The 18989-nt window shown below is 31.2% G+C and overlaps 1 protein-coding gene across 1 annotated transcript; it reads right to left on the bottom strand.

Annotated features, from left to right (window-relative positions):
- Positions 1-329: 329 nt before the first annotated feature.
- Positions 330-11369, bottom strand: LOC143075548 (ubiquitin-conjugating enzyme E2 H). Its single transcript, XM_076251012.1, has 7 exons — positions 11210-11369; positions 7879-7955; positions 5444-5518; positions 3610-3649; positions 2748-2800; positions 1960-2088; positions 330-1172 (listed from the first exon to the last, which is right to left on the bottom strand). Exons 1-7 carry the CDS (start codon positions 11260-11262, stop codon positions 1054-1056), a joined length of 546 nt encoding a protein of 181 aa, XP_076107127.1. The 5' UTR covers positions 11263-11369; the 3' UTR covers positions 330-1053.
- Between the last annotated feature and the right edge of the window lie 7620 nt (positions 11370-18989).

The raw sequence follows: 18989 nt of genomic DNA, 5'->3' as shown, positions 1-18989 counted from the left end.
ACATATAGTGTTTGAATGAAAAAAATGTGTGGAAAACACAAAAATGACCCAGTTTATAATTTTTTGTCATGGGAATTTCCCAAAGTGTGACCTGGATGAGGATGACAAAAGATAGCACAAGTTATCCATATGTTTTCCTACAACTTCGATGTCAAGTGGCACAAACTTGTAGCTAAGTGTGCTCAGAATTTGAAATTCACAGAAAAACGTTTAACGAAAGAAAAGAAGAAACTGTTTACTAGATTGCAATAAGAGAACTCAATTTTCCAGATTTTTTTGTTAGATATGAACTAAAATATAAGAATATTAAAAGGAGTCAGAATCTTACATTTTGTTTTACAATTATACTTCATTCAAAAACACTTCCTGAAGGCCTGCATAACAATTTCCCAGGTTAACATGTTCTAAAAATAACACCAGATAACATCCCCTTGTTCATTATCAAAAATGATACGAGTGTCTTAAATTGATGGATTAAAACAATAGGGAATTTTTTAGTTAAGTTTCATCAGCCAAAAAAAAAATATGTGATTTTTTGCATTTACCGAAGTTTCGATTTTTTAAAAAGAGCTTACCTGTTCAGGACTTTTTATAAAGGTAAATATTGTTAATAAATACCCTAGTGTCTCAAAAATTTGCTTTATTTCTCAAGTAAGAAGAATGGTGGTATTTATTATAAAAGAGAAATAAATATACTGTTAACCGTTCACAAAAACCTTAATTTTTCTTTAGTGAAAAGCAAAAAATGAAAAATTTCCTATAACAATATTGCGATGGAATGGAAAAAAATACTTGTAAGTGTACAAACAAATCTGAATTTGAAGAAGCCTGCTCCAATAAGATGTTTAAAAATATTATACACAAATTGTCATAATTACAGCTGATAATAATTTGTCCATCTATCAATAAAGTCACCATCTAAAACAACAACAAACAACATATTATATGAAGCAACAAGGGGTACAAGCAATAAACAGCATTTTCACTTTCACATGGTGTTAAATTTAGAACTGATGCAATATGGGATGATGAAATCTTATGACAAAGCTATGGTTACAGTTCCATGTCTTGAGCTTCATCTTCTGAGAAATCACTCATAGAACTTTCACTAGATGATGACTGGTGTTCATGTTCTCTTAATGCTTCTTCCGTTGCATATTTCTTTACATATTCTGAAAATAGACAAGAGTTATTTACCATAAAATAAATATTCTGAAAGACAATATTAACAAATATCTATATTAAAGGGGAATGTGTCCATGGGACACAGATGACGCCCCAACTTGCATAGAACATTATAAAGGGACTTAACTACAGAACAGTAAAAGCAATGTTACCAAAATTGGTACTTGATCTGACTTTTGTGATGTTTAGAGAATAGAAACAAAGTTTTCAGCATTTTATTTCCATTTGTGAAGGGACATAACTCTAGAACGGTAAAAGTGATGTCATAAAAGTTTCAACTTGATCTGTGCATTGTGCATAAGTTCATAACATTTGTTTGAGTTAAACTAAAGTAAGAGAATGGAAACAAAAATTTCACCAATTCTTCCATTTGTAAAGGGGCATAACTCTAGGACAGTAAAATTAATGCCACAACCACCCACACAGATCTGTGTTCTGTAGTAATAAGCATTTTGTATAAGTTTCATAGCATTGGGTTGAGGAAGTTTGAAAATTTAAAACCAACTTTTTGGATGTACTTACAGATGGAGGTACAGATGGACAAAGGTAAAACTTAATGCCCCCTCGCTATGGCAGGGTCATCATTTTTTTGTTATCCCTCCTTACTTTATTATACTTGGCCATTTTTTTCCCCTCTCAATTGCTCTACCTTCAAAATTCTTTTTAAAATTCCTACATTGCTAATTGACTTTATTTTACAGTAGCCATCATTTACACAAGAAAACTATAGCAACTGACAGACAAAATTAAAACAAATAACAATTTTCTACAAACCTGCAACCTTCTTCTTGTATTCTTCTGGTTTATGTAAATACATTGAGGCAGCATCACCATTAAGTGGATCGGTAGGGTTAGGGTAAGTTAACAACTGTGGCAGAAAAGACTCAAAGATATTGGACAGATCTGAAAAGACAAATATAAAAGTTAACAAAACCTGAGTACAAATGTTTCTCATCTTTTTTTTTCCTTTTTTTTGTGATTTTCCTAATATTTACATGTATATGCCAATCTTTGTTTTTTTAATTCTGTTATATATACATAACTTTCATAAAGTTATTTGCCTTATAAAAACCTAGTCAAAAATAAATCATTCCTTCACCAAGATTAACAGCTATAATGATAATTATTTTTCAAATAAAAAATGTGAGTCCAAGAGATCTTCTACCTGGCCGAAGATGTACTTGATAACTAATAACAAATTTATTAATATTCCTTTTTGCTTTAGATCTTCCAGAATAACATAAAAGTATTTACTGAATAATCTGTCAGAGATAATGTTTAGAAATAATAAACATTCTCCTTCCCAACCTGTCTTTTTAAAAACCTATCATATATTCAGCAGACTTTTCAGTACAACAAGCTAGTCACCAGTCTGTGAAATTTCAGATAAGATAAATTCAAAAAAAGAGTTGAAATGAACATCATTCAACTCCTTTCTTTTCTGTGACTGTGTCTGGGCCTGTTTCACATGGTGTCAGTTAGAGAACTCCCTATAGTGTCAAAACCATGATAATGAATGAAAATTTGTAAAGTATAAGATTTTTATCATTATCTTATCTTACCATATAAAGCTGTCCATGCCTGGTTTATAACATCTAAGCATACAGAACCAGATCTATAATATAAAATAATGATCTAAAATGAAATGACACGACTATATCACACTTTTCCAGTTTGAACTTTGAACCCACAACTCTGTTTTATTATAACTATGCATCTGGTCTTGTATATAACACTAGTAATAATAAACTAATGTCTTGCTTTTAGCTTTATTTTTATTGTATATCATGAAAAAATTGAAATTTTAATGGCAAAACTTTAAAATGCTAACAATGCAAATCTTTCAAGGTCAAGAAACATGACTGAGGCCAGTAGGGTTGAGCTAAAAAACTCTTGGAATGTGTCAATTATACAGCTGCATTCCACATATCAATGACTTATTGTAAATGATTCCCCTTTGAACTACCTAATTACAAAATTAATCAAGTAATGTTGATGCATTTATTTTCGTGGATAAAGCAAAACTTGTATGTTCGTTGATATTTAATTTCTTGGTTTTGACGAGGTCTGCATACAAGCTTATAGAAAATTTGTCATTCGTTAAACATTTAATTTCATGGTTTACCTGTACCATTGAAATCCACGAAAATTGGTATCCAACAAATAATATAATGAATCCACTGTAAACTACATTTTGGGGCCCTTTATAGCTTGCTGTTTAGTGTGAGCAAAGGCTCTGTGTTGAAGGTCGTACTTTAAGCTAGAATTGTTAACATTTTATAAATTGTGACTTGAATGGAGAGTTGTCTATTTGGCACTCACACCACATCTTCTTTTTTATATAGTATGCATGTTTCATTGGATAGAATATGAGTGAGGTCAGAGGTGGTTCGCAAAATGTGCCAGATCTTCAATTAAACTTACACTTCATCTATATTGGGATGAAATATCCTGTTCATAAAACCTGAAAAATATTAACTTTGATTAAAAATTTATTTCTCATAAGTTTTTATCTTAACAATATATATAAGTATCATCGTGAATGTAAAAATATATTTTATTTAGGTCAAACTGTTGAAAATATTTAGTTAAATCTCTAAGCTAAAATCACCAAATAACGGCATTTCTGAAATGCAAAAAGTTCAAAGACTTTCAACAAATATAGATATTGTTTATAAGCCTAATGAGCTCCAAACATAAAATCTCAGGTCTCACTCAATTCAATGAAAAACATTGATAAATTTGGTACTTTTCTGGATTTACCAGGAATGCTCAAACCAAAATTTAAAAAAAAAATTTACATGTATGTATAAAAGGTTGACAACTTAAGGAGCTATACGAGAAAACTTTTAATTCTTTTAAAAAACTTGAAAAGAATAACCAAATCTGCCTTTAACCCTTTCCTCAATGGAAATATTTTTTTGCGTACTTGATTGGCATAAGATTTTTCAATAAAATGGTGAACTCTAACATATTAAAAAGAATTGCAAAAAATATTTTTTCATCAAAAAAATTTAAAGTCAAATATTTTTGTGAATATCAATTTCCATATTGGATACAAATTTGATTAAGTCTGATAGACATTTAATAGCCATAGGGTTTCAACTGATGTACTACACAGGCGTCGAAAGGCGTCATTATGGAGTAAAGGGGTGGCGTCAAAAGGCGTCATTAAGGAGGAAACAATTAAGGTCAACTAAAAATAAGCCAAAAGGTTTTGGAAACTTACTTCTTTTATCAATAAAAAATAGTTATCTAAATTAATCAACAAGAGAAATTAAGAAAGGGATGTGATAAATCATGTATCAAATCTTTGACTTTTGAGATGATGAAACCTTGGGGTACTAACAGATTAAAGTGCTAGAAAATGAAAAGAACACCTTGAAAATGGTCTCAGTACTAGTACTAGTAAATAAAAATAACATAGTGTAAATTTTATGATAATCCATGAGTAAGTTAATAAATATTATAAACATTTCAATCTTTATGAATATGTCACAGCCAAAAAATTATTTATGTCTCCAATCTTAAAGTGCAGACTTTTAACATTATGACTTATGTAGGCATAAAATATGCACCAATAAAGCAGTGATGTATGTATGCAAATGAATTGATGTCTCAGTACATTATATCATGATATATAAAACATACATATGTTATCTAATAGCAATCCCATAAAAAATGTATATGATGTCAAAATCAAATACATTGTTATATCATGTATATGTAAAGATTTTATTAAATTTAAAATCAGGAAGTTTTAACCTACAAACATATATATATGTAACATGTAATATGTACAGCTTTTATGTCTATTTTTAGATGTTACTTAATAGGTTAAAAATATGTCAAACTAATAAGAATAAATTATGTAGGCTTCCTATTGTTTATGTTTATTGTTTCAGGGTCAATTAAATCAAATAAATAAATCATTTATAAAGAATAACATTTCTTAAAAGATGATAAAACTGGACAAAACTGGATTTGATCAAGAGGAGATGAAATCAAAATTCATAATATACCTCTAGGTTATAATCTTGATATACATAAAAAAAAAAAATTACAGAGTAATTATTGCAACTTGAAGCAAGCTTTTTTTTTTATCTTGGTGACTACATGTACATGTATTATAACATGCTTATTTACAATACAATTGTATATAACAAATCCATAAAAAGTACTACATGAAATCAAATCAATTTGACCACTTAATGCTAACATGTGTATGAGTTATAGTGTAATATCAGATCATGCTTACCAATAGAGGGAGACTTAAAAGGATATTTCTCTGGTAAATCTACTCTCACTTTCCAAACTCCCCCATCATATGGAGCTACAAATACAAATAAACAATTTCTTCAAATAAAACATTAATATCCTATTTTATCCCTATTTTACAAAATTTTCCTTTGATTTGGCTGACTGATAATTTCTTTTCTCAGAGGAGTTGAGTGATAATATATGAAAATTATCGCTAGAAACTAAGGGGGCATGTGCCCTTGCTAATGAAATTGACACAGTCATCATAGGTAAAATAGTGATAAACAAATTTTCATTGGTCATCTCAACTCGATTGCTTTTCTCACTTTCGCCCTACCAACTCAAGCGAGAAAATCAATCTTGTTGAGATGATCAAAGATAATCTATAAATGTGTTTTTTTTTTCGATTTTTAAATGCTTCAATTGTTTGTTTACTATATACTAATCCATATTTTTACTTTAAAAAAAGTTTGCAATGCAATTTTCTTAAAACCGATCTTGTATTCAATTGCTATATTTCATGGATAAGACAATGCTTCACTGAACTTTCTGTTCTGAAAAAAATGTTAACCAATAAAATGTCTCCTTCTAAAATTTTGAAAGCGTTTTAATTAAGACAAAACCTGAGATTTTCTTAAAAGTAGAACAGTGAAATAAGGTCCTTCTGCACAAGCAATTGGAAACATGATATGTTTGCAATCAGATGTACATTGTTGTATGAATGAATTAGTGTAATCTTGATATATTATATTATATATATATAACTTTAATAATCTAATAAACTTTAATATGATACACATTTTTTTCTTGGAATGTCAATTGAAATGTATTTAATCTTTAAATCTATCTTCAATATATTAATAAACTAGTTTGTTTTAATATTTCCATGGTTTAGTGATCAATCAATCAATCTGCACATTTATTGACAAATGAATTTACCATCTGTGTATTTTTTAGTTAAGGTAATTTAAAATGACACAGATCATTATATAAAATAACTTAATTTTATTAATAATATCAATATGGAAAATCTGTTCTTCTGTTTATCAATAGGCAAATTCTTATTGATGAATTCAAATATGCAAAACTATCTATTTTAAATGTTTTTTTCATTGTTCACAAAAGATGACAAACTCAATCAATGTTTACACTTTTGTCAATAAATTTTTTACTTTTAAACTATTTGTAAATTGAAACTGTCAAATGAATATATTTCAGAAAAAAACGAAACACAATTTTAAACACTTAATTTATAGGTTATGATAACCTTCAGATTTGAAATAATGTATTTCTCACAAAGGTTCTGAAATTTAAAGATTTTTTTGAAAAAAAGACAAAGATCATTATTCTATTCGTATAATTATCATAATTTTGTTTTTATTAATCCTGAAAAAAAAATGAACTCATCTATTCACTTCCCCAAATATGTGTATGTTGATAAAATTGAGAAAAGAAATGGGGAATGTGTCAAAGCGACAACAACCCGACCATAGAGCAGACAACATATATATGTGGTTGGTAATAAACTGGAAAAATCTTTTTACCTTTTCATAACTAATTTTATAAGATCCATGTTAAGAAGAAAATTTAAACAAATGCAACCAAAATCATATGCCAATTAAGTACTGATGTAGACCTTTCATTCCAGTGTTTGTAAGGTAATATTATTACGTTACATGTATGTGGGTAATCCCTCCCTTAACAAGGGTGTGACTTTTCAGAAAAATTTGAAGAAAGTTACATTTAAAGAAGAAATCCAAAATTAAAATTTTAAACAACACTCAACAGTTTATGTGTCTAGGAATATCATATACAAACTATCCAATTACTGTAATAGTGGGGACAACAAAAACGCACCAGCTGTTTCAAAATTCCAAAGGCTATAAATACATTATTCATTCAAAAATTGGTCATCCATAAAAGTTTGGAAACTTACCATTTAAGAGCTAATTTCTTAATATGTCTTGTATAGTAAAACTTTGGTTGGCCTGCTTGCTTTGTTTTTATGAATGTTGACTCAAGCTTTGTAATTAAGATTGATGTCTTCAAACAATATATATATATATATATATATATAGCCATAATATATGCATAGTCATGATACATTTTTAGTTAAACCTTTATATATAATATTTATATATTTTATCTAATGTTGATTCAAAGTTATCCCAATTAACTGTACATTATACAAACAAAGCAAGCAATGATACCAAAGTGTTGCTCAACATGCATTAGGAAATTAGCTCTAACTGGGTGAGTATCACATTATAAAAAGAACTCCCATTATGATATCTGATACATATGTATGCTGCTTTAAATACTCAAATGAGGATATGTAAAAATCTTACTTCATTTAACCTCTTCAAATAAATGCTGACTCAGCTGATAATGACATTGACTAAAAATATATATTGAGCTTCATTTTATACTCACTACCACTAGGTCCATAAAACTTGACAATGAACTCGTTCAATCCTCCTAGTATCGTTACCTCATGCTTGCTTTCAATACTGATGGTGTTAAGGAAAATTACTACAATGCAATACTGATTAAATTATCAGTAGTAAAAAGATTTCATAGCTATAGAGAGATTGGTCAAAATTCTGTATAGATAATAAAGGGAAGTACCGAGCTATCAATAGTTTTGGACATGACACTACAACTAAAAATCTTTTGAGAGAGAGAAAAAACACTCTAAAGACATGAACATTTCAGTAGACATGTACTACTGTCTAATGACAGGGGTGTATCCAACCATTTTAAAAAGGGGGTCCCCAACTCAGGATAAAAAAGGGGGGTGTTTCCAAGCCAGGATAAAAAGGGGGTGGGGGGTTCCAACCATATCCACTTTCATATGAATTACTCAAATCATTCAACCCTTGGACCCCACCCCCTTCTGGGATTCATCACAGATTTATCAAATTATTTTTAGTGATAAAAAATTCCCTGATCATTGTTTGATTATGTTTCATTGATCATCCACGATGCTTTAGAAAAACACAAGTTAAAGTCTCAAAGGACTGCATTAAATTCAATCTAATTGGGTTAATGCATACTTTGTTGTTCTAACTGGTGTATTACAACAATTTGTTTAATAAAAAGATAACATCACTTTATCCTCCCAAAAAAAAAAAGTTTTCCCACAGGCCTATTACAATCATGGTAATGTGGTGCTGTATTTTAAAATGTGCTGCAAAAACAAAAGCTTTTTTTTAGAAATTGTTATGGATGTGATATATTATATAGTTAATTTAAAAAAAAATCAATATCCACATATTCTTGTTTACAAATTAGATGGTATATGACATTTCAAGTGAGGATACTGCTATATTACTTTACCTATATAGCATTCTCCGGAAATCTCCCCAATTTATTTAAATAACATGATCGGATTTCAAAAAGGACTTTCTTCTAAAATTAACCAACACTTTTATAATACATTCTATTTTTCAAATTTAATTATATATATATCAGTATCAGATCCAGAAATTTTCATAAGTGGGGGCCCACTGACTGCCTGAGAGGGGGCCAGCTCCAGTCATGCTTCAGTGATTCCCTATTTAATCAACCAAATGTTTCCCACAAAGGGTGGTGGGCCCCTTGAAAAACCCTCTCACTCCACTTCTGTATATACATTTTGTACATGTAGCACCATGTTACTATTTGCCACTGAACATTAAACAGCCACCCATCTGTCCTTTTAGAATGAAGGCATAATTTGCCACTTTAAGGGTTAACAATGGTTTCTTCAATACATTTACATTAATGATATATCATGTGGAAAGTGTGGGAAGGTTTTTTAATTTTTCAAGCCATTTTGTTTCTTAAAAATTTATTCACAATATTCTCTATTCTTTAATTTGAGCCCTTTTCTTCTGTAATTTTTATTATTTAGTAATGGAAGATCAAAAGTGCAGTCTACTCTCGATGTACTAAATCACGACACAAAATATATCAAAAATACACAATGAGGCCTTCACAACAGAGCAAACGCTCACATCTCATTGGCCATTCACTGCTATTTCACAATGACTTCTTGCACCAGAGTTGTGCAAAATTCATTGTTCAGAAGTTGTTAATGCTATATCAGTGTATTGAAGAACATAGATGTCCAGTTTTATCAAAATATATCTGACATTTACATACAATAAGCAAAGAAACATTAATAACGGAGTGATTTGGAATACAGATTTCCATAACAGTTAACCTTTTTTATTTGAACAAAGCTATTTCTTCCTATACTGTTCATGGTGCTTGGGTAGGAAATCAACTTCAAAGTTAAGCTGTCAAGACATCTGAGTGTGACTAAGTCACTTTCTTAACAGTCTGAGTCTTTTTAGTACTTTGAGCTTTTGTTCAGTTATAACTGCAACTATGTTTATTTCCAATTGTTCAAATCTATCCCTCATTACTTTTTCCAACCTGTGTTCCATTCATCCGAACAGCTTACAGGTTCACAAAAGGACAAACCTAGAGCATCCCACTGGAAAACCGTCTTGCTAGTTACTTACAGGTCATCCCTAATGACATGCTCATACCTCATGGCCCAATCTAGTTAACTGCCAGTATTCAGTTTCACAAAAAATAGAACAACTAAAATTGATCTTAAGTCATGAACAATTCAGTATGATCAACTTTGGTCAAGACTTTTTATGAAACTGATCACAGGTCCTTGCAAACTATTACATATATGTCCATAGTACATGCTTGTTGTTCCATTACTGTATTGCAAAAATACATGTACATCATCGTGATGAATGGTGTACCAGCATGATCAAACCCTCCATCTCAGAATCTAAAGACAGTGCTTTGACTGACTGAGTCTAAGAAAATCTTCCCTATTTCAACCAGTTAGACTCCATTTATATATCCAATCATACAACAAATTCCTTTACAGTATTACTTTCAGTAAAAAGGGGGAGGGTTCAGTGTTAAAAAAAAGTTAAATCCAGTATGATATGTTCATTCATCATGTGTTTTCCAAAGTCAGATATCAGTGGCAGATCCAGAACCTTTTAAAAGGGGAGCTGCTCCAGTCATGCTTCAGTGATTCCCTATATAACCAACCAAGATTTTCTCCCAAAAAGGGGGGGGATTGTGGTGTTGATGGCAGATACTAAGGATAATGCCGCCCAGTATAAACATGTTAGATTCATTTTGGTGCATGCACCACTGAAACTGCATGTCATCTATTTACATGAAAACAAAAAATTCAATTATGTTTATAAAATGTAATCTTAGCGTAAAATTAAGCTCCTTTTCTTTTATCAAAGATCTTAAATCATATAAGTGGACTTCAATTTAAAAGACAGACTTGTAATGGCAAATTTATGTTTTCTAAGTCTATTTTGAGTATACTTAAAAACATATAATACTTGTTATAACACATTGAGTTTTTAATATCTTTGATAACAAAAATTGAAGAACTTTGAGAGTCACACACCCAGCACTTGTAAACAATATTTGTTTACCTGGTTTACATAAAAATAAATTTTGTGTAAACGTGTGTACAATGCATGCCAAGGCAGGTTATTGAATTCTTTGTAGCATATTGTGCCTTATAAATCTACTAAAAAAATAAAACTGATTCTTTTATTTTGAGAAAAGATTGATTAACAGTTTGCAAAATTGATATGACTATAAAAGGTAAGTGATGAAATGTCCTCAACGAAACCAAACCCTGGCCAGTTGTTGGCGACTTCATACAGCGGAAATATCTTGAAAAATATACACATCGACCGAAACAATGAATATCTAAGGATACAGCTTCACAACATCAGTATCCATTCTTCTCTTTCCTGGGCTTGGTGAAGACATTTCGTTCAATATAACTTATTTTCAGGAAAGTTTTATTCGTCTGCAATCTGTCCTCAAAACAAAAACAACAATGATGGCGGATGTGGAAATCTATGCATGACGATAGGTCACATGGTCATCTTAACTCCGCCCGTATTAGATAGTTATTTTTGTTATTCACACTTCATATCAATTACTGTATCTATCAATTTACTTAAATCATAAAATTGTATTGTAAAAATTGCTGTAAAGAACTTCGATTGTCTTTATTTCTTCAGGAACCGTGAAATCCCAAAGGTCATAGGTCATTATTTTGTTTGACATTTATCACGTGACAACATTACCACGAGGTTATGGCGATCAGCTGTTCGATGTAAACAAACAATGTGTATTATTTTGCGATCGATAATTTATTTTATAAACATATAAACACATGGCTGATAGAACACAAAACTTATGAAAATTATCGATTATATATTCATTTAAAATGAAATTCAATGGTCATAGAACTATTTTTAAAACGGGACTGAAAAGATTATATGTAAGCCGTTTCTTAAACTATTACATCAAAGCAGATATATATACATATTATATGGGACTTATATGTCCGCACCAGTTCAGATTTGTAATTTTTCATATTCGCAACAATAATTTATTTCATATACAAGTAGATATAGTTTCAAAAATACCATACATGTCTCTGATTGATTTTATAATTTAATTATCCTATTTCACTTAAAATACTTACCGAAACGAGTGGGGCGTTTTTAGTCTTTTAGAACAGAGTGTAAATTAATATTTTTCACACTTCTTTTAAGTTTTAACATCTTCCGTGTTGACCTTTTCTTAGCTATATGAGTCCCTCCTGATTAACTTATTAAAAGTACAAAAAAAGCTACCAAAATTTACTCATGATTTATCTTCTTCTGTATTCACATTTAATTTATTTTTATTGATGTTTATTTTGAGGATTTGCCTTTTATATGTCTCTGGTTTTCACTATGCTTCGTACCTAAAAGAGGTAACCAAGATCAATTTCCAGTGAATTTATTTCACATCGAAGTCATTCTTGAAGGTTTGGCAACAATTTGGCGGCATATCATGGCTCCCGGAACACATGGTGAGATTATGAATACCTGCGTGATAAAGATGGCTAAAAACAACGAAAAATCATGACTGTTTGAGATTTTATCAGCAACATTTTTATTAGTTGTTTGTATTGATATCAAGAGTCAATTCCTTTTCACCTGATATATATAGTTTGTTCTTATGCTATGCTACTACATCACTGTACATGTTACGGCTTAAGGGTTGAGCGACCGAAAATATGTTAAACCCTGCCACATATGCTGTTTGTGTGCATGTACAAAGTCAAGAGTCTGTAAATCAGTGGTTGCTGTTTCTTACTGTATATCATTTTTTTTTTTAAATATATCAGACCGTGTGCCGTTTCTCGTTTGAATTGTTAATCAATTTTTTTTTTTAAATGTATATATAAATATATATATATACAACTCGTCTAAACATCAACCCAACAATGTTAGATCTGTAAATTTGCTTTCGCAAATTTTTGGCTCTTCCCTCGCCGGGATTCGAACCCATGCTACTGTGATATCGTGACACCAAATCGCCTGCACTGCAGCCGTCCCGCTAGACCACACGACCACCTGGGCTCTCAAAAAAACAGTTTTCGCTGGCCGTGTGTTACCTTTCCTCGTCAGTTTTAATCTAGCGGCGTACTACAGTACATGATATATAAGGCATGAAGATGTTATTGTTACAGATCAGCTAAATTATCTATAGTAAAGGATCCTACAAATTAATGTAATATACAGTCACAGAAAATAATTATATATATATATATATCTTTTATGACCTTTTATAGTTCACATACTCTTTTATAATCGAATTCCAAGATTTTTGTTTACCAACTTTCTGATACTGCTTACTTTCCACGAGACAATTTCTGCCGAAGCAAGCGACAATAACATTTTGAGAGTTTCGGGCTACATGCAAATGGGTTCTCATCTCGTATCTCAATTAAAAAAAATACAGCATTCAGTTATACATTTATGTTAAATTTTCACTAGGGGAACAACTGCCTATCCTCTTATAAAGTATCTTACTAGTTCACCAACTTGTATTCGAATGGGTTTGTGTTGGCTTTCTGTGTTGCATATAAGTCAGTTTATGTATTGTTTCTCTCCATTGAATTTGTGTTTCTTTTTCATTTTTTATGTTTTCGTGTTTTCCCATTTCAAAGTATCAAATTCAGTTGTGCTACCTAGGTCTAAATCTGATAAGGTGGGTTAGACAGACGATATCAAGTTATGAATCCACTTGTACTCATCATCTGATTTTAAAAAGAGGCATACGGTGCCAAAGGCAAAGGGACAAAAATATATCAAAAGCCGAGGACACTGAACACGATCCCCAGCAGACCCGAGTATGATCTTGAATTCTCCGGAAGGAGAGAATATACTTTTCCATATGTGGCAATAGTCGTTCTGCTCATGCATGGCAAGTACGAATTCGGTGATAAGTCTCATAGGTTATGCCATAATTCAAGTGATGTCATGATTCAAGAAAAGAGGACATGACTGTGTTTACGACAACAGAAACATATTCATGGTAATCTGTGACAGATATTCAATAACAATCAATCAACTCGTGGGGGTGCTCACAGTCAACATGCAGTTACATGGACTAAGTTAATAAAAGAAAGAGTAACACCAAATGGCAAATGTATTATGCGATTCTATATGGACATTTCAAAACTAATTTCAGGTTGCTTAACAGTCTGAACTTGCGAAAGTTGAAGAGCAACAAATCCTAAACAACTTGGACAAAAAAGGATGCCACACCTCTCTTAGCAACACCTGTAAAACATTGACAAATAACCCTTTTCTTAAAAAAAATATTCTTATAATGAAGTGATATTCTATCATGCATGAAAGATGGTTTAACTGTCCCTCTAAACACAATAAGCTTGGTGTCAATCTGAAATTCAAGATGGCCACCATAGTGAATGGAACATATTATTAGTTTAAATGTCCAATCAATGGGGAAAAAGATATATAAAAAAATCTGAATTTGAAATATATTAGAATCAGTCATAAAGTTTGTTGTTTATGTGTCATTCTGAATTCCATGATGGCCACAACCCGACATAAGATTATACTATGTTCATGGTGTAGATTCAGCAAGTCTTAAGGAGTTCAACTGCATGTCTTGTTTGGAAAAAAAGTAGAAAAAAATCATAATGTTACACTTCAAAGAATTTATTATAACCATAGGAGACCTAAAGACTTACCAATGTCCAATATACAACAAAAGCAAAAGAAAATAGTACAGAGAAAAAGCATCTGCACCATTAAATGAAGAAATGAGTTAGAGATAATGTGGAACCCATCATACCTCCTTCTGAAGGCCTTACTGTGACTTTGACATGAAGAAATGAGTTAAAGATAATGTGGAACCCATCATACCTCCTTCTGAAGGCCTTTCTGTGACTTTGACATGAAGAAAAACAATAAAAGTGTTGTTCCTTTGCTTTTTGTTTGTTCATGTACTGATTTTGTGTCATGGATGGATACCCTATATCCTTTGTTTTTTGTTTGTGTTTGGTTTGTTCATGTCATGGATGGATTCCCTATATCCTTTGTTTTTTGTTTGTGTTTGGTTTGTTCATGTACTGATTTTGTTTCATAGATGGATTCCCTATATCCTTTGTTTTTCAATTATATACTAGTAATAACAAGTTCACATACACGAAATTGTTTGATAAGTGAGTAACAAACTTAAAACCTGAAAACCAAAGCCTAATCTAAGAGTTTGACCACAATGTATGCTGCTTATATATCAGGTACCCATTTCAAAGTTTCAACTCACAAATGTTGTTTATCATGTGGGATAACTAAGCAACACATTTTTTCCTTAAAACTTAACCAGACTATATAACTGAGTGTACATAAGTTCAAGGTAGACACCTTTTATTTGATACCTTAATACCTGTAACTAAAATATATTCCTTATAGTTTTATATTTACACCTACCTATAGGAACTCTTTTACTACTTTCCAGTATGTTTTTTTCCAAACAGGCCACATCTGGTGGTGATGCATCTTACAAAGTCTATCTGAATCATTTTAAAAAGAATTCCACTTAAGGTAGCACAATACAAAGATTTTTGCACTCCCAATCAGACAACTTTAGACTGATGTAATTCATTTCATCCTTCTTTATATTTTATAAATGAGGTACCAAAAGAAGGAAGAAAGATTAATCTTTCAAATTGTGATAATTTCATTATGACATAATTATTACATGATTATTTATTATGTAATTAGTTGTTATATTGTGATGTCCACACTTACATGAATTTAGCGTCGTTGTTCTTCATAGCATCCCAAAATATTTTATAAATTTTTGTACAACACAGTTTGACCTCCAAAACTGTGTCTCAGATTTCTAAAATCATCAATAGCACACATTTAATACCCAATTGAATTTAGTGGTCTCTTATGAATTGATGTTGCAAACTTCATTGAAGATTTATGAGAGAATGCAATACAATAGGAAAAATCTGAGACACAGTTTTGGAGGTCAAACTGTCATGTGCAAGAATCTATAAAGTATTTTGGGATGCTATGAATAACAAAGAAGCTAAATTCATTCAAGTATAGACATCACAATATGGCAATTAATTACATAATAATTAGTTATGTAATAATTATGTCATAATGAAATTATCACAATTTGAAAGATTAATCCTTCTTCTTTCTTTTGGTACCTCATTTATAAAATTTAAAGAAAGATGAGTGGAATTACATCAGTTTAAAGATGTCTGATTAGGGATGAAAAATCTTTGTATTGTGCTACCTTAAACCAGTGCTAGGTTCCATCTAAAACTTGTAGTGGAGTGACTTCTTTTTGTTGTTTTGTGTTGAAGGCCACACTGTGACTTTGAGATGAAGAACAACATTAAAAGCACTATTCCCTTGCTATTGTGTGATTTTGTGATATATACTTTGTTTATCTATTACGACAATTTCTAATTTACATGGAATCCTCCAAAACAAACTCAATACACATTTTGGTTTCTCAAGCTGAAAGTTGGGTCTAAATATCATATTTGCAGTTGTAATGGCCCTCATGACTGCAAGAAAAGTAATAAACAAGGGTTGTGTTTATTGTAAAGGCAAGATAATGAATCAGATTGATGGTTGGTGTTAATGACACTTTCAGAATTCTTATTAGTTATATGGTAGCAGCAAGTTTTAATCATAGATAAAGTTGGGGGTACCCCTAGAAACCACCGACTTTATAAAAAAAAATGGCAATCCCATTCAATCAAAACAGAAGTTGAGTGCACCTCAAAAACTCAGTGTCAACAGGTTAGTAATGATCGTAGATAAACTACTTAGACTTGAATCATGTGGCAGTTCTGGGAGTTGTTGCTTCAGTGATTCCCTATATAACCAACCAAATTTCCACACGAAAAAAGGGGGGATGGGTGCAATCAATGCCTTTCAATGATGACATATGGTTGAAGCCCCTCCTTCGTCATGGGTTGGAAATTGGGGTATAAACTCTAATTAGGCATTTAAATAGAAGATTAGAAGATCATATCATAGGGAACCTGTGTACTAAGTTTCAAGGTAATTGGACTTTTCATCTTCATGAAAAACTACCTCGACCAAAAACTTTAACCAAATACTTTAACCTGAAGCGGGACAGACAGATGGACAAATGAACGGACACAGACCAGAAAACATAATGCCCATAAATTGGCATAAAAAAGCTGTAGTACTACAAGATTTAATTACCTTCCAGATATAAATGAGCAACAGCTTCAAACAGAACCTAAAAATCCTCATGTTTATATTAGAATTGATATTGACCATGCAAACAGACTTAAATTATCAACTAGTTAATAAAAAAAATTAGAACACATTCACAGATGTTATAAATTTATTGCATTGTTTAAGTTTGATACTTACAGCAGACAAATAAGCACACATGTACTTATCCACTTATACAGAAGAAGATATTGTTCTACAATACATGCATAAATAGATGCTCAAAATAGGCTATAGTTCTCAGATTGTCTCACAATAGATTTTAGTTAAACTACATATATCATCAAACAGAGTTCCAATGTCCCCCGCTTCACACATCTAAACAAAAAAATTAAGTTCCATTTTTCAGAAATATCTCTAGGAAAGGTATGCTTGAAAGCACTTACAATGTTCTTTTCCATATAAAAATCTAACAACCACCAATTGTACATATAAGAACACTAAAAATCCAATTTTCCTTATAATTTTTATTTCTTCATGGCAAACCTCTGCTAAAAATAATTGATGGGCATTGACTTTCGAACTTGTCCAATATAAACCTCTGATAAAAGTTTAATAAAAATCTGACAAGAACTGTATGTGTGAAACGGCTTACAAGACTGGACAGACAGACTACAGATGGACGGTTTGGACATACAATCAGTTTTATATGTTCCCCACAATACATCATCTTTTGCACTAACTGGGTGTTTCAAGATAGTATTCAAACATGTTAAAAATATTGCCATGGATGGCTTAATATTCTGCAATTTCCTATAAAAAGTTTTTATATTCCCATAATGTTTTACAGGATAATATTACAATTTAACACTCCTTACATCATGAACATATCTTAGAGAATGCTATTTCTGTCAATTTGAGAAAGTTTAAATGCAAACAACTTACATATATTCTATATCATCATTATGGTAAGAATGTAATAATTTACTGAAAAGTACAGAATAACAAGAATGTGTCCCAAGTACACAGATGCCCCACTCGCACTATCATTTTCTATGTTCAGTGGACCGTGAAATTGGGGTCAAAACTTTAATTTGGCATTAAAATTAGAAAGATCATATCATAGGGAACATGTGTAGTAAGTTTCAAGTTGATTAGACTTCAACTTCTTCAAAAACTACCTTGACCAAAAACTTTAACCTGAAGCAGATGGACGAACGGACGCACGGATGAACGGAGGCACAGACCAGAAAACATAATGCCCCTCTACTATCGTAGGTGGGGCATAAAAATTCATTGCAGATATTTAAATACATTTCTCCTACAGTCAAATTTCTACACAAATTGTAAAAAAATATACAATCATTTATATACTTCAGTGTTTTTGTATTGGACTCAATACTACTCCTTAGTTTTTGACATCTACTTTAACCCTTAACCCTATTCATAGCTATGGCTATAGCCCTAACCCCAACATAAAACATAACCCATAACTAACGGTATAAGAATCTTTAATGTTTCCCCCTTATATTATCTACTGTATATTTTATATGACATCTATCATGTCTATGAAACATATTACAAAATTGCAAATTTCTTTCACAGAAAAAAACAACAGTAATAAAATTAATGGTACCAATTTTCTTGCACCAGATGCGCATTTCGACAATACATGTCTCTTCAGTGATGCTCGTGGCCAAAATATTTGAAATCCAAAGCTTATATAAAAGATGAAGAGCTATAATCCAAAAGGTCCAAAAAGTAAGTGATAGGGCAATGACAGTCTTATCTAATAAGTTAAGAACAGCCACTTGGACTTTTGCAACCCTGTCCAGTACTATACCTAAATCTTCCCTTATCTAAAATACAACCAATAAGAAATAATGAATGGTTATATATTCCACAAATCTTTTAGTGCCTCACAAGTAACATGAAACTGTGAAGATA

The sequence above is a fragment of the Mytilus galloprovincialis genome, chromosome 1 (genome assembly GCF_965363235.1).
Source record: "Mytilus galloprovincialis chromosome 1, xbMytGall1.hap1.1, whole genome shotgun sequence".
Taxonomy (NCBI): Eukaryota; Metazoa; Mollusca; class Bivalvia; order Mytilida; family Mytilidae; genus Mytilus; species Mytilus galloprovincialis.
The sequence above is the reverse complement of the archived record's forward strand: the minus strand, read 5'-3'. Positions and strand labels throughout refer to the sequence as shown.

Coding starts and splice junctions, on each gene's coding strand:
- LOC143075548 (XM_076251012.1), bottom strand. CDS start 11,262: ATGTCTTCACCAAGCCCAGGAAAGAGAAGAATGGATACTGATGTTGTG. Junction 3,650..5,443: donor TTTTAAGTCTCCCTCTATTG/GTAAGCATGATC, acceptor AATATTTTTCAG/GTTTTATGAACAGGATATTT. Junction 1,173..1,959: donor ATACAAGAAGAAGGTTGCAG/GTTTGTAGAAAA, acceptor GTCTATTTTCAG/AATATGTAAAGAAATATGCA.